Raw genomic sequence first — 19,407 nt, forward strand, 5'->3', positions numbered from 1 at the left:
CTGTCTTCGGTGACGACGCATGGCTGCCACAAATTGGGGGAGGATAGCTTCCGGTATGCTATTAGGTATATGAGCCTTGAAGATCAAGGTTTGGTTGTTGACCACCACCCTATTAGCATTAGGGTTTTCATGTCCCCGTAGTACTGCCAAAGCCGTGGGCTGCACCATCGCTCCAACCGGTACATCGCTGTCTTCAACCAAATCCGGCCCTGAGCAAGGAAGGCCAACGTGGGTAACTAGGCCACAGGTACCACACCGGCCAAACAACTTGTCGTACCGGAATTGCACCATGATCTAAACTGCATCTTCCACCCTGAACCGGTGACGAAACAAGAGAGGCTTTTCGTAGTCTATCTCGACTCTGATGCGCATGACTCGGGTCTGAAAAGCTGGACGATCAATCTCCTTGAATTCACCCAGCGTACTTCCGATCAGGCGCATAATACGCTCCGACCTGAACGTCGGCGGTACTCCTTGCAGTGTCATCCAGTAGGATGATTTCTTCAATGGTACCTCCCTTGCCGGACTGACACCTTCATACGGCGCTAGGGCTATAGGAGCCCTGTTGTATCCCCACGGTCCTCTTTTCCAAACCCTATCCACATCATAGGGGTCTGTGAATGTGAACAGAACTCTGTCATCTTCTCCGATCTCTTCAACTCTCAGTCTGCCATTGATCCGCCATGCAGATCGGAACATGCCCAAGAAAGAGCGACGGGAATATTCCCGCGCACGCCGTGAGCAACTTCCCCACCATGAAAGCTTCGAGTTGTCTCAATCCTTTGGATGGACGCAGGTCCACCGGTTGCTTTCCATCAGCCAGCGCTAGGGAGGAGGCCAAGCGGGCTGCCATTGCATCAATTGCCATTGACGTGAGAGATAGGCTACGCAGTCGAAAAAACCCTAACCCTAGTTTAGAGAGAGTGCGGTTGCGTCTGGAATATTCATATACTATATCTTCCTTCATTAGGTTATAAGATTCTTGATCCAACCAGAAAAAAGATAAGAACTAAGAAAGAAAGAAAATTCTTGGCTTCTCCATTAAATAGAAGAGTAAAGGTATGAACCTTCTAATTTAGAATTTTCTTAAATTAAATTGCCATTAATATTTTTGCAGTAAATATTATAAATATTAACTAAGAGCAAAAGTCTCAGTCCCATTTGTTTCCATTTTTTGTCGAAACGAGTCAACTCGTTTTAATTAGATTTAAATCAAAATATATCTTTATTTATAAAGAGAACAAGATTTTTCTCAAAAAAAATAAAAAATAAAGAGAACAAGATTTGTCAACGATGACAAAATATTAAAGGCTCAAAGAGCGCGACATTCGCTGGGTCCAACTCGGAGAAAATTTTGTTCCGACCGGTGGTGCGTCTCAGGGATGTTGTCATCGGACGGGCTGCTATCTTGGCCGCTCCTCGGCTGGATGAAAAAAAAAACAATAAATAATTTATCATTGAAAATCAATCACTAAACTCTCTTTAGAAGATATTTTTACTTTGAAATTTAGTCTCTAAACCATCTTTAAATTTAACTACCCACTCTCACACCTAAAATAACTTTTTTTTTATTTTTTTGATCGGGGTGAGATAGCAAGCCACCTCGGTTATATTTGCGAGTTAGTAATACACACCCAATTAATATTCGAACGAGTGTATCTCACTAAAGCTAGACTAATCTTCTGCAGCAGGCCTCATGAATCCGAAGGCCCCTCAAATCTACTAGTTACAAACTTGTGAGAGTTTTATGCTAGGCCGTTCGACCAACCTTATTATACCAGGTGGTTAACTTTTTAATTATCTATCAATTTTCTTAAGACTATCCATATCTAGTCATGAAAGTGATAAAAAATAAAAAAAATCATCATCATTATTTATTTATTCAGCCCCCAACACAACTTCCTAGTTCCCCCTTTCACAACCTCATAGGAGAAGTCATTCTCTACGAAGTTATGGCAAGCACAACGACACATGAGTGAGAATATGTAGTTGTGCAGATGCATATAATTAAGCAAATAATAGAAGAAACCACTAAATGCACACACACGCATCAATCACTTCTTATGGATATGACTTCGATCACAAACAAGCCATAGTGTGATTGTTTCGTTTTCTTTCTCCTATACATTGGTTTCCTTATTAAATATACTCAGTGTCTATTTTTACATACTTATGGTATTACTGCACTCAAAAAATTTGATGCACCTACCCTCCAATTATATACAAATCTGAACAATTCACATCTGAAAATTTTAGCTCGGAAGCAGTAAAAATGGTATATAAAAATTTCGGAGTGTTAGATGGAGCTTCCGATAATGAAAGAAGTAAATCGTTAGCATTTATCAAATGTGAAAAAGTGAAAGGGCCTTCATTGACTACTAATTAGTAGTACAATAATGTCAAGTTGCCGTACACTCAATATGCTCTCAACTTGTTATGAAGCTCCCCACTCTCTTTGGCAATGCCAATTATATTGCCCTACCTAATCCTACAAATAATATCAAGCCTAATTAATCCTAACAAATCATATATTTTTCCACAGCATGACATTGTTATTGGGTTCCTGATAGATAACCAGCCGAAGAAGAGTAGGCAAGTGAGCAATGAGAAGATCCTTGCATCATCAGCAGTTGAGCTGGAGTCACGGAAGAAGATGAGTTCTTCAACGCGGTGCTAGCAGGCTTGTATGCCTCGCTTCCTGTCGCAGGCTGATCATGTCGAATTTCTCTCAACAATGCAGCCACATCCTTCATCGTGGGACGATCTTCCGCCCTGTTGCTGGTACATAGGAGCGAAATTCCAAGCGCTTGGAGCATTTCTTGTATCTGCGTATCCGGGTAGCCTTGGAGCTTCTGATCAAGAATCTCTATTGGATCCTTCTTGCTCTTCAAGTGGTCTCGCACCCACTGAATCACATGCTGGCCTTCGGTGAATGAGGGGTCTGCTGGCCTTTTCCCAGTTATGATCTCCAAAAGGACTACCCCATAGCTATACACATCACTTTTCGCGGTAATTTTCAGCATACAGGCATATTCTGTAAGTGGTTTGATTGCATCTAAAAGTCAGCCTCGCCAAAACTATGCAAGATTGAACTTGTCAAAAGTTCATAGCAATCATCAATGACTCCAAATGCAAAAAGATGAAGTGAAAACTATGCATTTAACAGCAAGAATGTGATGGTTTTGGACACAAGCTATGCAAAGGGGAATGTCAGGTCATGTCACACAGTAGAAAGTCACTTGTCTAGTACCAGCAGTATAATATCATTGTGGGACTTAACAAAACAAATGCTACCCAACAAGAAGAATCACATTTCGAAGCACCTAGTGAACAATACACCAAACCAGAGCAAGGACCCAATTTTTTTATAAAAAAAGGCAAGGCAAGGACCCTAATTCAGTCCCATTCACATCTACCTCAACCCTTCAATCATATTCATCTAGGTCCTCAATTAAGCTTGTATTAAAGCAGAAGCCTAATAATGATGAATGATAGTTTAAAAACAGGTTTAAGATTCCAAATGTGGTTTTGCTTGGATCAAAATTCTTCTCCAACCACAATTAGGAGTCTATTCTTGTCTTCATTTCTAACAATAGCTAGCAAGGAGACAGTAATTTGGTTATAAAAGTTGAGAAAGGACCAATTAAGTTTCAATCCATTCCCTCAAGGATGATTAACATGTCTTATCACATCATTAAGGTCCTAATTAGACTCATGATACAACAAAAGCCTCCTTATGATCAATCAATTAAAAACTTTTAGACCAAAATTCTTCTCTTCCAACCACAATTAGAAGTCAATTCTTGCTTTAATTTCTCACACTAGCAAAGTACCAAGGACCCAGTTTGGTTATAAAAAAAAGGTGAGAAAAGGACCCAGCTTCAATCTATTCACTCAGGGATGATCAAAATGTCTTATCCCATCATTAAGTCCCTAATTAGACACATAATACAAAAAAAGCCTCCTAATGATCAACCAAACCCTTTTTTCCCAATCATAATTAGAAGTCATTTCCTGATCATCACAGAACTGAGCAATGAAAATGATGCTGAAAACTTAAACCCATGATTGGACAGTAAAAAGTGAAACTCTTAAGTTCAAAACTTTAAAAACTTACCAGGCGCAATGTAGCCGTATGAACCAGCAAACTGGGGGTTGGCCGAAAACGGACCGTTTCGATCGTCTTCAACCAACCTAGCGAGCCCAAAGTCTGCCAAAACGGCCTCGTATTGATCCCCCAGCAAAATGTTCTGGGCCTTCACATCCCGGTGCAAAATAGCCGGCTGGCAATCGTGGTGCAAATAAGCCAAACCCTCCGCCACGCCTAGTGCTATCTTGAACCGCGTGTCCCACTCTACTAATCCTGCGCACCCCTCGTGGAGCAACGAGCCCAAATTACCCTGTGCCAAGTAATCGTAAAACAGTAACTTCGTTCTCCGGTTGGCCCCCCAGCCCAGTAGCCTGACAATGTTACGGTGACGTATCCTTGCCAGCGTGGCAATCTCGGAGGAAAAAGCGGCGGCGGAGTGTTTCTCGGCCGTACGGAATCTTTTCACGGCGAGGGAGAGTCCCGAGGCGATTGACACGTGGTAAACGACGCCGGATCGCCCCCGGCCTATGACGTTGTCAGGCGTCAGGCTTTTCGCCACGTTGGCGATCGACAGGTCGAGTTTCTGGTAGAGCGTCACCTCCCACGGTGGGCCCACGTCTACTTCGGTGTCGTCCTCCGGATCGGGCTCGTGGGCCCCGCTGAAGAACCCTGGCCGGGCCCGCTTTCGGGCTGCGAGGATGATGTAGAGCGCCGCTAAGAGGAGTGTGCAGGCGGTGCAGAGGAGGATGACCATCGCCACGCGCGCGGCCGCGTTGCGGCGGCGGGACCAGCCGGGGTTTCCTGCGTCGGCGCACTGGCTGCCGGTGAGGCAGAGGGAGGGGTTGCCGGACATGACGCTGAGAGGGAGCTTCGCGAAGAAGGGCGTGTCCGGCACGCGCCCGGTGAAGTTGTTGTGCGAGACGTTAAGGACGACGAGATTTTGCATGTCAGCGAGAAATTGAAGGTCGCCGGAGAGCTGGTTGTAAGAGAGGTCCAGAATGCCGAGCTTGTCCAAATCGGCGAACTCCTTCGGTAACTCGCCGGAGAGTTGGTTCCAGCTCAGGTTCAGAGAGATTTCCAGTGCCGGAATCTTTCCCAAACTCACCGGGATTGTACCTGTTAGCTCGTTCCCGCCAAGGTCCAGTAACTGTAACTTCCCACACGAACCGAGTTGACTGGGAATGGAACCGGCGAACCGGTTGTTTCCCAAAACGAGCTTGGTGAGTGACGTCAGCGAACCGAGTCCAGGACTCAACGTCCCTTCGATCATATTATCCGAGAAATCGACGAACTGGAGAGACACAAGCAGATTGAAACCTGCAGGCAAGTTTCCGGTGATCGAATTGGAATGCAGGTCGAGAAACGTCAGATTCCGGCAGCCGGCGATCCCCTCCGGTATGTTTCGGTTGAGCCGATTCGATCCGAGATCGAGGAAATTCAAGCTCTTCAAACTCCCAATCTGCTGCGGTATTGCTCCGGTGAGCTTGTTGTTGTTCGCCCGAAACCGAATCAACGAGGAACAGTTTCCGATCTCCGGCGGGATTTCGCTGGAGAGATTGTTCGACAGTAGTAGAAGCTTGGTGAGATTCTGGAGCTGGAAAATCCCACCCGGAATCGGACCGGTCAAAAAGTTTTGTGAGAAATCAACCGCTTCAAGATTGCCACAGTTGGAAATCGACGAAGGAATGGCTCCTTCAAGCTTGTTTTGCCACAAGAAGAGGACCGTGAGATTGGATAAGCTGCCGAATTCGAAAGGAATCGTTCCGGTGATCTGGTTGTTATCCAGCTCGATATGAGTGAGGGTCCGGCAGTTTCCTAGCTGCGCCGGGATCTCGCCTGAGATTTGATTGACACTCAATTGGAGCTCCTGAAGCGAAGTCAAGTTCCCAAAAGACTGAGGAATGCTTCCGGTCAAGGAATTCATAGAAATGTCAATGACCAATAGCTGGTGACAATTGCCGAGCTCCGGTGGAATAACCCCTACAAGGCTGTTTTGCCATAGCAGAAGGTTTTGAAGATTTTTCAAGTTGCCTAATTTGCTTGGAACAGAGCTGCTAATGGAGTTTTCGTACAAGTAGATGTCCCGGAGCTTGGTGCAGTCTCCGAGCTCTTGGGGGATCGGACCGGAGACGAGGGTGGTGTAGATTGCCAATGTCTCGAGTTTTTTGAGGAGGCCAAGGCTTGGAGGGAGGAAGCCGGAAATGCTGGTTTCTGCTAATCCCAACATGACCAAATCGGTGCAGTTCCCAATCTCATGAGGCACAGGACCTTCAAGGTTCTTGTTCCCTCCAGCTCTGATTACTTGAAGTTGAGGCAGATTTCCAATGGTGCTAGGAATCTTCCCGCTGAGCTGATTGTCGTAGAGAACCAGCCACTTCAGGTTTGTGAGGTTTCCGATTTGGACTGGGATTGAGCCCTCCAGCCGGTTCGTGCTGAGGTAGAGTTCTTCGAGCTTAGGCAGCTCGCAGATCTCAACTGGGATTTCGCCGCTCAGTGCATTGTCGCTCAGGTCCAGTGAGGTCAGTTGTTTAAGAGTAGAGATTTCTCGTGGGATTGAGCCGGTGAGGTTTGTGCCGGACAAGATGAGCTTGTTTAGGGTCAGCAACGAAGTGAAATTCCAGGGCACCTTACCTAGAAGATCAATATACTTCAAATTCAGCTCCACAACTTGGTTGTTGAAGTTGCAGGTGACCCCGGACCACCCGCATGGAGTTTCATCACTTGGGTCCCAATTGCTCAGCCCCTCAGGGGAGCCATTGAGACTCTGCTTCCATGAAACAAGAGCCTGGCCTTGTTGGTTCAAGGCCAGAGCAGGAAAGTGAACCAGAAGAATAGAAGAGAGGGTTAAGAAGAAGAGGAAGGTCCATGGATTTACAGGCATTAGAAACAAGTAAGCTATGGCTACAAACTCCAACAAAAGGAACTGAAACAAGGGTGGGAGATGAGCCTAGGGAGGGACAATGGGAGGAACCAAATCATTTCTGGTGGGCTATGAGCTATGGTACGAGTATTATAATTCAGATAACAAAATTCAAAGACCCCAGAATCTCCGGATCCAAGAACAGCTAGGCCATGATGCATGTGTTTGTATTGTGCAGAGTGAAATGGAATTTCAGATTGCTGTTCTTTTCTGCATTTGTTTATAGAGATGAGAGGTAGGGGGGGGGGGGGGAGGGGAGGGGCTTGCTTACTCTGTTTTTTATATTCAAAACAAGTGGTGGGTGAATGAGTGCTTTTGTCCAAGAATTTTTTTATGATCTTGAACTTTTGCCCTTTTTCATTTGATGAGGCTTCTACATATGAACAATGATCTTTCACTTTCTCTTGGATTTGTTATATGCAGGATTCAATTGCTCCCAAGAAATCCTCAGCTTATGGGTTTTGTCAGTTGCATTTCATTGCATCATATACTCAGAAGCATTGAGGAGCCTGACTCAGCTAGCCTCTCTGTTTTTGGATGCTGCATCAATGAAATCTTTTTCACTTGTCAATTTGTAACGCATTCGAAAGGGAACATCTTTTTTTAGAAAGTCATGACGTCCAATTCAATGATCGAAATTATCCAATATCTAGATTTTTTTTAGGTATTATTGTCATGAGAGATAACCAATTTTTACAAGATAGGTTGTAAATCAATATATATCTTTATAGCAATGAACTAAATTAGCGGTGATTTGATAAGTTTACAAGTTTGTCATAATTCAACGTGGAATGATAGTTTTCTTTTCGAAGGTGTTGGGCATTCCTCTTGGTCATAGGCACTTTTTATTGAAATATGCAATGAAAAAACTAATATTGTCCGGCCTTTTATTTATGATAAATTTTAAATACACACCCCTAACTACTGAATAAATATCTCTATTATTTTATATTTCAAATTAAATTTTATAAGTATGTTAAATGACCAAAATAGACATCTATGTATTAGAAAAAAAAAATTGAATCGCGCATTTCTATGTCTCTTTTTCTAAACCCTATACGTTGTAATACATCTTTATTCTCCGCACTTCATCACCTGAATTTTGACTATGGACATGAATTTGAAGACTTTGTTCAACAATCTTCAATTGAGATATGTATTCTTCTTCTTGTATTGAATACAATTCAATTTAATCTCGAGAGCTATCTCATTGGGATCCACCGTCGTTTTGGAGGTGGTAACTACTAGCTAGTAAGTTGTGAGAGTGAGTAGAGTAAGAAAGCAAAGCATTGAGGTTTTTTTTTTTTTCCTATCAATTTTTAGTTTTCATCTTGCATAACATATTGAACACGTAGTGCATGAAAGTGTAAATTTTGCAGATCATATTGAAAGTTTAAATTTTGAAGGACTTGCAAATGTTCGAAATTTTATATTTTCAAATTCCAATTGATTGATGTCGTAATGGAGTTGGGATAGGCCAAAATTTCCAGCAAAAAATAGAAGAAAATATGTAAAAGAAAATTATGAAATCTCAATATACTAATATATAATAATCATATTAAATAATAATCTTAATATAGTCAAATAATATGATATTTCATGGTTTTAGATATTAAGGGTATTTTAGGTCATTTGGGTTGTGTATCTATTTTTTTTTTTTTTTTTTGAGAAGAATTTGGGTTGTGTATCTAGTCTACTATTAGAATGAAAAATTAAATAGGTGGTGTATTGAGTGTGAGGTGTATATTGAGAAAATAGGGGTATGTATTTAAAACTCCTCTCTATTTATTTATATAAATTTAGAAGAACAAAAAAATTTGTTCATGTCTGGAGTTAAAATATGAAAGAACCTCTCATTCATGTCCAAAACATCTTTTAAAAGGTTTTCAAAAGCTGCATAGTGAACAGCAAAGTAGAAAGCTGCAAAGGAAGGCTTAGTATATGTATCAATTAGGATTATATTATTAACATCTGCTAGCTAGCTCCATATCCATATAGGTTTAAACATTCATATCCATTAATATGAAGAACTGCATACCACTAATCCTAACGTTAGAACTGAATCCAGATTTAGATCTAAATATAAAAATGTAGACACAAGTACTGCTCCAAAAATAGATGTATGACACGTCTGTCATATATCTAAGCTACATATCAATTTCAGATCCATTCAGAATTATCCCTCAATATAATAAGCACAAATATATATATATATATATATATATATATATATATATATATATATATCAACCACCAAATCAGATTTTGGAGCAGTACTTATCAAGAAATTAATTTCTGGTGGCAGGTAAATTAGGTTAGGGAACTGGTAAATCACCTCCTAACAGGGATATATAAACAACTCCATACATGCCTGGAGTTAATCCACACTATGTATAGTTTATTCTGCATTTACCTTCATGAAACTAGCTTGTATATCATTATCGAAAATTAGTATATGTATTAATAGAGTTTATATATAGTGCATTAATGTAGTTACATCAAGTAGGTTAGACGTTCGATATAAGGTTAGACAAGCTGCATGTATTTATAGACTAATTTGGTCTCATTTTAATCTAAATCTAGTCTACAACCGCAGAGTGCTAATTTACTATTATAAAGAGTAAATTTATCTTAGAATTTATCTGTACTAATATATTAATATACCGTAAACTTCTCTCTCTCTATATATATAGACATATATAAATCGATCAGTGGCATTATGTTCGATCAGAAATCAAATTAAATGTATAGCTGATATATAGTATAAGTATGGCGGTGACTGGTGAGTCGTCTATTTGACTTGGTGCTTCTGCCACCCACTAAACCTGCCATCCTTTTCTGTTTTAAATTAGTACTTAAACAACCCCATTAAGAATGGTGATTAGTGGGAAAAGCTGGTCACGTGGTGTCGTGTGACTGAGAATAGAGGAATCAATCCAGTTGATTAAGTGCAGTAATCACACAGATAATGCTTGCTCTTGCCTGAAGCTGAAGAAGCCTCGTGACCGCACTCACGACCTTATATATTATTTTTCTGCTGTTAATGATCTAGTTTAGGAATCTCAGCACGAGATCGACGAGAAGGTAAAGGTTGCACAGCACATGAGAGAGAAAGAGAGAGAGAGAGAGAGACCGGCCATATATGGAGTACTAGGGCATGCATATGCGTCGAGCTTTTTGTGTTATATCAGTCTTTTTCTTCATTGTCGTGTTGGCAAAGGGAAGGAGACAAAGCACACCTCCCATCAGAAAGAAGACGTACGATCTCACTACCGTTCATTCTTTCTCGAGCTTCTATCGCTAGTGATATGAGAGTTACTAGCTAGCTACAATATCTTTCCTTCTTTCAACAGTCGAGATTTTTGTTTGGTGATTTCTATAGGGTTTAGGGTTTATGACTTTATGTGATAGACAAAATACAAAATTGAGGAGAGATTGATTTGGATAATAAACGGTTTTGATCATGAAGCTAATCTGCGGAAAGTTAATATTTGAAATTTAAAAGCTTAGAAATTGTGCAGTTTAAAAGTTAAACACAATCAACACAAAATAACTTGATAAATTCTGCGGAAATTTTTTATTGTCAATCTTATTAGTTTACTCACCCTAAGCTTCACTCAATAAGTGTAGTGATATTGCTTTTGGCGGTGTCTCTATTTGACAGCCCCACAGAGGCGGATCACGGTGTAATATTACTTTTTCTTATTGAATAAAATAGCTGACCTCATTCGAATAAAAAAAAAACACAAAATAACCAACTATTTAATATGAAGTTAAGAAAAAACTTAAACTGTCACCGTTACAGTGCATTGTAGTAGTCTAATCACACCAAACCAGCTTTGTCATACATAAACTCTTCCAAGCAGCAATCGAGAGCTTAATTATATTGTCCATTAATGTAAACATCGTCATTTGATGAATTTTAAGTTCATAACTTTATATACACAAATAGCTGGGGGCCTGGCATATAGTGCATTTTGTGAGACACGTATTCATATAAGTGCATAAAGTGAAGCTAAGCACATCATGTGCATAAGAGTTCATAACAAACATATAATTGGACAACCAGAGTTTGGCCAAGAAAAGCCTATTCAGCTTTTTTAGCTTTCCAGCTTTCACCAAATATTTCGTGTCTTTCGATATTTGGCAATTTGGGGCCATCAGATATAAACGTACGTACGTTTAGGGTCACCATCCTCATTCTTTTCCTACTTTCATTTTCAACCTCAAGCAATGAGATTTCATAATCAAATCGCCTTTATTAATACCCTCTATATAATCTAAAATGGTAGCTTGCTCATATATTTCATTTATCCTTTTCTACTAGAACATAGACGATAATTTCCGACCACAAAAAATATCAGAAATAAGATCTTTTCATCAAAAATACGTTTTTCCTACCTAAAAAATATTAATATTAGCAACGATAATTGAAGAGCTCGAAACAAAATACGAGTCATCTACAATATGCATATATATCATTATTAGTGACGATGTTATCATATCAAGTTATATATCATAATTGACATATATACTGAAATTGGCTGAGTGAGGATATACGTATACCAATGTCAAGTCGGCAAGAAGTGGGATAGATCAAAATTCTCACTGAATTTTGACCATCTATAAAACAATTAACTACAGATTTAAAACATTTCAAATGAGTTGTTCAGAGTTTTCAGTTTTCAATCTATACCAAATTTACATCATAGTTAATCAATTCTTCGTCTAGCTATCTCCAGTATGTTTATATATGCCAGCTTGAAACCCATCAGAATAAGTATGAAATCAAACTCTAACGTGCTAAATCTCTAATTATTCAAATCATCGAATCAAGATATGAGAACGTCTAAACAAATTATCCAGATGTAAATACATCAATGTTTCAGATCATCGTCCAACATTTATTTAGACCTGTGCCTTATATATAATATTTTTTGGATTAAATTCAGTTTAGTCCCTCAAACTTTAGGTCAAACGTCAGTTTGGTCCCTCTTTTTTTTTTTAATCAAACTCATCCCTGATCTCCCAAATTGCATCAACTTCGTCCAAAATTTGAATTTGACTCCGAAGATGACGTCATTCGCTGAGCTGGAGCCGACAAGGAGGTCCCACATTTCTGATTTTGAACCCACAAGAAGGGTAAAATGGACATTTCAAATTTAATCTAAGGGAAAATTTTGCAAACAGTACATCAAGTAAATGCCACTAATAATTTCTATACATAAAGTTTCAAACCAAACATTTTGGTACACGAAATTTGAAGACCGACCCGCTTTCCGTACACTACGTCAATGACGCCGTGAGATCTCTGCCAGCTGGCATACTTTTAGGAGTAAATTGGTCTCTACCTCTTTCTTACTCTGGCCACCCATTTCTCCCTCTCACAGCTATATCCGATCAGTATTTCACGGGCGGCTGAAACAACACCACCACCACAACCACAAGTAGCAGCAGTGGCGGCGCCAGCATTCAATCCACCAAGAAGCAGCAGCTGGCTGCCATTTGCGACTAGTTAGTCACCGAGAAAAAGCACAACAAGCAGAGATCCAAACCCAGCCATGTGAGCTCTTAACCTCTGGATATATCATCAAACTAATTACCTGATAGACGCGTGTTCGAAATAATCAAGATCAGAACAACCAGTGGCTTCAGAAACAACTAGTTTCCAAAATGGCATCCCATCTCCCTAATCATCCATACACAGAACAATGAGTCTCTACAATATTACGTGAACTAAATATAGAAATGAATATCGATTTTTGAGAAACCCTGCTTGATTTCAGCTGGAGTTGCAGTCACACCTATAACAAGAATCAAAATTAGATTCTGTGATGGGATTTTCAATCGAGAATTGAAGTATTGTGGTATCGAAACGCACCTCTTCGACAAGGTTGGCTATCTGCAAGAGAGTACCTCTGGCGTCCATCAATAATGCATCGTAGGCTCCGGGAAGCGATCTGAAGGCTTCGCCGGAGCGAATTGATGTTGAAGAGAAGAGATGGGCGTAGAGATTGTGGTGGTGATCGGTAAGATTGACCCAAACATGCGGTGGGTTTGGTGGGCGTGGATTTGGAAGGTGGAAGACATGCGGTGGTCGCCGGGATTGAGCTTTTAGCCAGGTTGACCCAAGTGAAAGTGAGAATCTTACAAACAATTAGGTGTAATCTTACCCAAAGTCCACATTCATGTGCTGGCTGCATGATCCAACAACCATGAAGGAACAAGATTATTAATTAGCTGTCGATGATCTCAGAACCCTCTACGACCCTGAGGTAATAATTGGAAGAAAATCGAACACCTGATCTAGCTTAGTCAATAATCTAATTATCTTATATTACTCTTTTGGCTTCTGAGGAAAAGAAAAGAGATGGCTGGGATTGAGCTTGGTGGGTGTGGATTTGGAAGGTGGAGGACATGCGGTGGTCGCCGGGATTGAGCTTTCTGGGTTTGGGTGTGGGGAGAGAGAGAGAGAGCCAGGGGAGATATGTTATTATTATTATTATTATTATTATTATTTTACCAAAAAAATGAATCAGAGTATGAAAGTATTAAATTACCCTTTAACAAATGAACAATGACATAAGAGTTAACGGCGTCATTGACGTCGTGTCTACATAGTGGGTCGGGCTCAAAAGTCCATGTACCAAAATGTTCGGTTTGGAACTTTATGTATGGAAATTATTAGTGGCATTTACTCGGTGTACTGTTTGCAAAATTTTCCCTTACTCTAATTTCTACATTTTTTTTTCTCTCATTTTATCTCCCTTCTGCCTCGCACTCAAATTTGAAACCTCCTCCTCTCTCTCTCTCTACTTTTCTCTCAATCCCAGCCACCATGAACACCGGCCGGTCACCATGAATCTCTGCTCACAAGCTAAACAGATCTAACACAAACAATCAACCAAAACCAGACAATCGAAAGAAAAAGCAATCCAAAAATCTCAACAAAAACAGAATCAAGGAAAGCATCAGATCTCGACGGATGTGCTGCATAATCTGTATCTCCCTCTTGATGTCATCCCTGTCACTCTTGCTCACCAAACCGCCGCTAACACTAGAGATCTAAGTCACCAGTCCATCAGAAGCGAAACCGCTGTCGATCGCTCCGTTCAGACCTGAACAATCGGTGCCACTTCTACCGTCTCACACCCCTCCACTCATCGCCGCTCTCGCAAAGCCCTACCCAGAACCCAGCAACCCCACTGGCTTAAGTTCCTTCGTATCTTCTGCAAATGGTTCGGCCTTCTTGTTTTCGTCAGCGGTTTGGCCCAGGTATTCATGCGCCTGGCTTACAGCTCCGCCGCCGCCGCGCCCATGGCGTTTACCGACTTGGAGGGTCGGATTGCGGAGGTCGAAGCATCGATGAAGGAGACCTTACCCGATAACGGGGCCGACGAGTTGACCAAGCCCCTCCTTGGCTTGGATATGCTTCCTGACTTCCTTCTGCAACCGGAATCAAATATCAATCACAATTGCAAATGCAAAAATTGCTGGTTTTTTTTGTTTTTTTTGTTTTGTTTGAATTTCTAGATTTTGCTTTTAGATATTAGTGATTTGAAGTTGGGCTCATCTTACGATTTTATTTGGATTGGATTTTGTTTGCAATTTTGATTTTGGGAGTTAGAAATTAGATTAAATTTGAAATGTCCATTTTGCCCTTCTTGTGGGTTCAAAATCAGAAATGTGGGACCTCCTTGTCGGCTCCAGCTCAGCGAATGACGTCATCTTCGGAGTCAAATTCAAATTTTGGACGAAGTTGATGCAATTTGGGAGATCAGGGATGAGTTTGATTAAAAAAAAAAAAAAAAAAGAGGGATTAAACTGATGTTTGGCCTCAAGTTTGAGGGACTAAACTGAATTTAATCCATATTTTTTTGAAAGGAAAATTCATTGAATTAGCGATTTAAATCGCTTAAGAGGGTATCCCAATAGGAAGCATACAAAGTCCAGCTTGGCCCTAGAGCTAAGAGAGAACAAACAAGAAAGTGTACTACACCAACTAATTGTCCTTGTACAATAAGACACTACTCTGAAATTTTCTAGAAAAACTAGTAAAAACTGAAGGTAAATCCTCAGCCTCCTCAAGATAAATACTAACAAGAAAATTGTCTCGACCTTGAGATTTGTATATCAAACCATCAGAATTTGCAATCTGGTTATGCAAGAAATTGGCAAACCAATCAAAACTAGAATTGTCCCAACCTAAAGCACGCTGCTCGCCAAGACACGCAATTGTGGTACTCACAGCGTGATAGTACTGTGACTCTCTGTAGAATATAGAAGTGATCAATCAACCTAAAAGTAAGTAATAGTAGCAAACCCAAAGTAGAGATAAAAGTAAAATTGAGCCAAAATTCAGTCAAAACACCTCCTCGGTCCTAAATCCACCTTGCTAGAGAGCATAAACCCATCACAAAGATCCTGATTTGGGCCAAAAAGACGGCCAAGAATTTGGCCAGAATTGATCTGTACACCCATCTATCGTCAGACACCTAGCCACGACGTCGTACGACAAGCTCTGTTCGCATCTGCATCTCCGATGTTGACGTCTTGCCAAGTCGACTTCCTGGCCACCACAAAAACAGAAGCCAGTCGTCACAGTACAACACCAACAATGCCGGCGTCGTCTACATCAAGGCCATCCACCAGTGCAAAGCCCAACCGCCGCTCTGCAAGAGAGCAACCAATAGACCAATTCGGCCATTGAAGACCCAATTACGCCGCCCGATCCAAAGACCGGTTCTCTTCCCCTGACTACAAAGACCACCATGACGGGGTCGTGAGACAACACAGTGCAGCCATATCAAAACTGTCATCCAAAGACTGCCTCGCCATTCCTCACGCCGAGGGTGAGGACGATCAGTTGTGAAACACGTATGCTGAGGCGAACGAAGATGCGAAGATGACGGAGATCTCCATAAAAGCAGGCCACTAAAAGCGGCGGCGCTAGGGTTTCAAGTGCCTTATATATGATTATATGTTGAAACAAACTTATATTTAGTTCTTCAAATCTATACTATTATTAAGAGAAGAGGTTTTGTTAGCCAAAACTGAAATTTTTGACAGATTTAACCCTGAAAGATTAAAAAACTTTGAGAATACTTTATGTTTATACTTATTGTAATCAGGGGTTCAGGAACTTTGATAATAAATTAAATCACAAGAGTAAATATGACAATTACAAAGTAGATTTTTATTAAGAAAATTAAAAAGAAAAAAAATCCCACAATCCCCACTTTTCTCTCCCACTATTTTCTCTGTACAATAATTGTTTTATTTTATTTATTTTCTTAAATAAAAAACTATTCACATGCAGAGCATGCATGTATGAAAAAAACTAGTTTCTCGTTAAGAGAACAGTGCCTTGCAACTTGCAAGTATGCTACAAATAGATAAAATGATACAAGTACATATATACATTTTCTCTTATATACATATGTTCATGTTAAAAAGTGACAAATAATTGCTTGCTTGCATGCACACCATTCATATATGGCCACATAATCACCAAGATGTTGTGATATTCCAATCTTGAATTGATAATCCACGACAAGTTAATTTGTACGAATAAAACATGCATTTTGTTCTAGGTCTATATGATATCGATCTGGAAAGAACAAAAAAAAGGCATGTTATAATTTCTTTGAGGACATAATATGAGACTATATATATATAGCTAGTTCGAAGTTCAAATGATTGGTGCCAAGAATTTTCCAATTAATAATGGCTATGATTAATCCTAGTGATAAGTTATGTCTCATGTACTTGCTTTCGAGTTTCAATATCAAATTCGAAACTTCTACCAACAAGTACTTTATTATAAATTGAAATAATTTATCACTATATTAAATACTAATTGGTATGTCATCTTTTTTTTTTTTGAGAATAAATAATTCCATTAATAACCAAACAGATTACATAACATTAGATCCATAGTTACGGGACCGTCAACATAAGTGACTTCCATGAGCCAAAAAGGCTCAACCCCTAACCAAATTTTACGCTCATACCCTCGAGCTACAATGAGGAACCACCTAACATATACCGATACAACCCAGTCGCCAACATAACGATGAACTGTTTCCACCCGTTCGGACACCGCGATCCAAAACTGCCAGACCACGTGTAAGGGTGATTCACCATCACGTTGATAACCAAAAAGCACCGACAAAAGTCCAGACCACGACACACCCATGAACCCAAAACAAACTAACCCTCGCTCAATTGAGGAGGGACTTATTATACCTAAACAAAAACCAAAACGGAAAAAACCTAACCAAAAACCACCAACTATAAGTAAATAACAAGCCCAGGCCCAGAGAGCTAAGGCAGCCAAGCCCCACCTCGTTAGCCCAGTCCAGGAAGGCACCTGAACCAACACGCCACCATACTCGCCGCTCCGCCCCCGATGTCGGACCTCAACCATCTGGGAGCCATCTCCGCCGTCGAACCACCGGCCAAGACTACCCACCCACTCCACCACCCCAGCCCCACACATCCTCACTCCGGATATCAGAACCAAACCGGACCGACCTCCGATCCCAACCGGTCCCAGCCAGCCTGTCCTTCCGCCTCCCATCTCCGATCTCCCACCTATCCATGGTAGCGTCGCCGTCAGTCCCACTGCAGCGCCATAGAGCCAAACAACATCGATCCCACCTAGCAGCCACCAACCCGATCCACGTTCAGCCGCCTCCTGCACATGAGCACGACGAGAAAAGCAGCTTCCCAACCCTAGCCACTGAGCCACAAGCATGCCAACGAACCAGACCACCCGTCCGGCCGCACGCACCGTGCACCGGCGAGGCCAGAGGCCAGCGCCAGCGCCGAGGCACAGCCGGACAGGCAAGAAGGACCACGCGGCTCCCAAGATTTTTCTCTCGCTAGGGTTTTTTCTCTCACCCGGTGCCTTACATCTGATTAATCAAATAGATTGAATGTGAGAAAGTTGACAATTGGTATGTCATCTTGTCATGTTGATATAATTAATCATTTTAAGGAGTGATGTATAATATAATTAGAAACGAGTTTCGAATCTATAGAGATGAACAATTTTAGTTCTTTTTATGTGGTTAGATCCATTTCATTTGAATATTTCTAGAAACAGAACGAAGTTCATGCAGCCATGCAGATTATATTGTCTTGAAACTGGCATGTGTTGGAATAATGATCCTTTAAAAACTAAATGATTCAAGGCTAGGAATTCCTTTTCACAATATATGGAAGCATAGGAATGGAATTGAAAATTGCTTCTTAAGGATCTTACTGCATGAACTTGTTTTTAAAGAACACAATCTTTGTATTCACTAATTGATATCTTCTAATAATTAAGGAATCACTATCACAATCACAAAAGAAGAGCAATTATTTTCAAAAGTGTGCACGACCAAAACGCTCCATCTAATAATACCTAGCCTGTATCAGTCAAACGCCTTTTCATTTGTTTATGTTTTTTACATACCAAATATCCCTTTAAGTGTATTACTTTTGTTTTATACTTCGTCCCTTTTCAAAAGAGAATGCATTATTGCTAGAAATTAAACTCAGTAGCACTATATTAAGTTTGTATGGGAATTTTGATATTAATTCTTTGTTGCTGGTGACTAGGAAGTTAACGTTTTCTGGAGTTTTGATCTTTTGCTTTCAGTTTATGGAATGTTCTTCCCTTCTTTCAAGGTTAATGGCCTCCATTGGCTTTTCTTCTTTCGGCGCTTTGAAAGAAAAGCATCGATCAACAAAGACAGCTTATGTATTATAATCTAATTGTTAAAATTATTTACTCGACGTGGTGCACTAAATGATGTTTAATTATATGACTCTCGAAGACAGAATCGATCATCTTCCAAGCAAGAATTAACTGATCTGCATGGACCACCATTGTCTAATTTATGTGTTTTAGTTTAACCCAATTTCCAAGCCCTTTTTTTTATCACTTGAGAAGACTCTAAAGGCTAAACCTATGTACAAACTCCAGCGACAAAACGTTCTTCTATATAGACAAATTGTTGTTTGAAATGCGACTCCATATTAGAAGGAATGTAACATAGAATTGCAAAAGTGTGCTCCGAAGTTTTGATGATAGCTTCTATTCGGGAGCTCATAACTGTAAACCACTGTCCCATGATGCTTGTCCTCGGAAGCCAAAGATTTCTTTGGAATCACAAGATATATCTATCGCTGAAGACTCGCCCAATGCAAGCTTAATTTTTTTTATTGGACTAAAATGGTGAATATTAATTTTATTCCATAATTAATAAAAAAAATTAAGTCGGTGTACGTTCCCATCAATCTTTCACATAATTCTTTATCATTTCTCTATTCTATCACCGCATTTCTATCTTTTTCTATTTTATTTTATCTTACATATTCTGGATTTGTGCATGTGTGGTCTATA

General features: G+C 40.4%; 1 protein-coding gene across 1 annotated transcript; it reads right to left on the reverse strand.

Annotated features, from left to right (window-relative positions):
- Positions 1-2,328: 2,328 nt before the first annotated feature.
- LOC133745671 (leucine-rich repeat receptor-like serine/threonine-protein kinase RGI4) lies at positions 2,329-7,519 on the reverse strand. The gene is made up of 2 exons (XM_062173786.1): positions 4,118-7,519; positions 2,329-3,034 (listed from the first exon to the last, which is right to left on the reverse strand). Exons 1-2 carry the CDS (start codon positions 6,969-6,971, stop codon positions 2,553-2,555), a joined length of 3,336 nt encoding a protein of 1,111 aa, XP_062029770.1. The 5' UTR covers positions 6,972-7,519; the 3' UTR covers positions 2,329-2,552.
- Positions 7,520-19,407: the final 11,888 nt, after the last annotated feature.

Source organism: Rosa rugosa, chromosome 4, assembly GCF_958449725.1.
Source record: "Rosa rugosa chromosome 4, drRosRugo1.1, whole genome shotgun sequence".
NCBI lineage: Eukaryota > Viridiplantae > Streptophyta > Magnoliopsida > Rosales > Rosaceae > Rosa > Rosa rugosa.

Bases quoted from the DNA above. Each gene is read 5' to 3' on its own strand.
- LOC133745671 (XM_062173786.1), bottom strand. From the start codon at position 6,971: ATGCCTGTAAATCCATGGACCTTCCTCTTCTTCTTAACCCTCTCTTCT. The intron at 3,035-4,117 runs GTAAGTTTTTAA...AACCACTTACAG, and splicing joins ATACGGCTACATTGCGCCTG to AATATGCCTGTATGCTGAAA.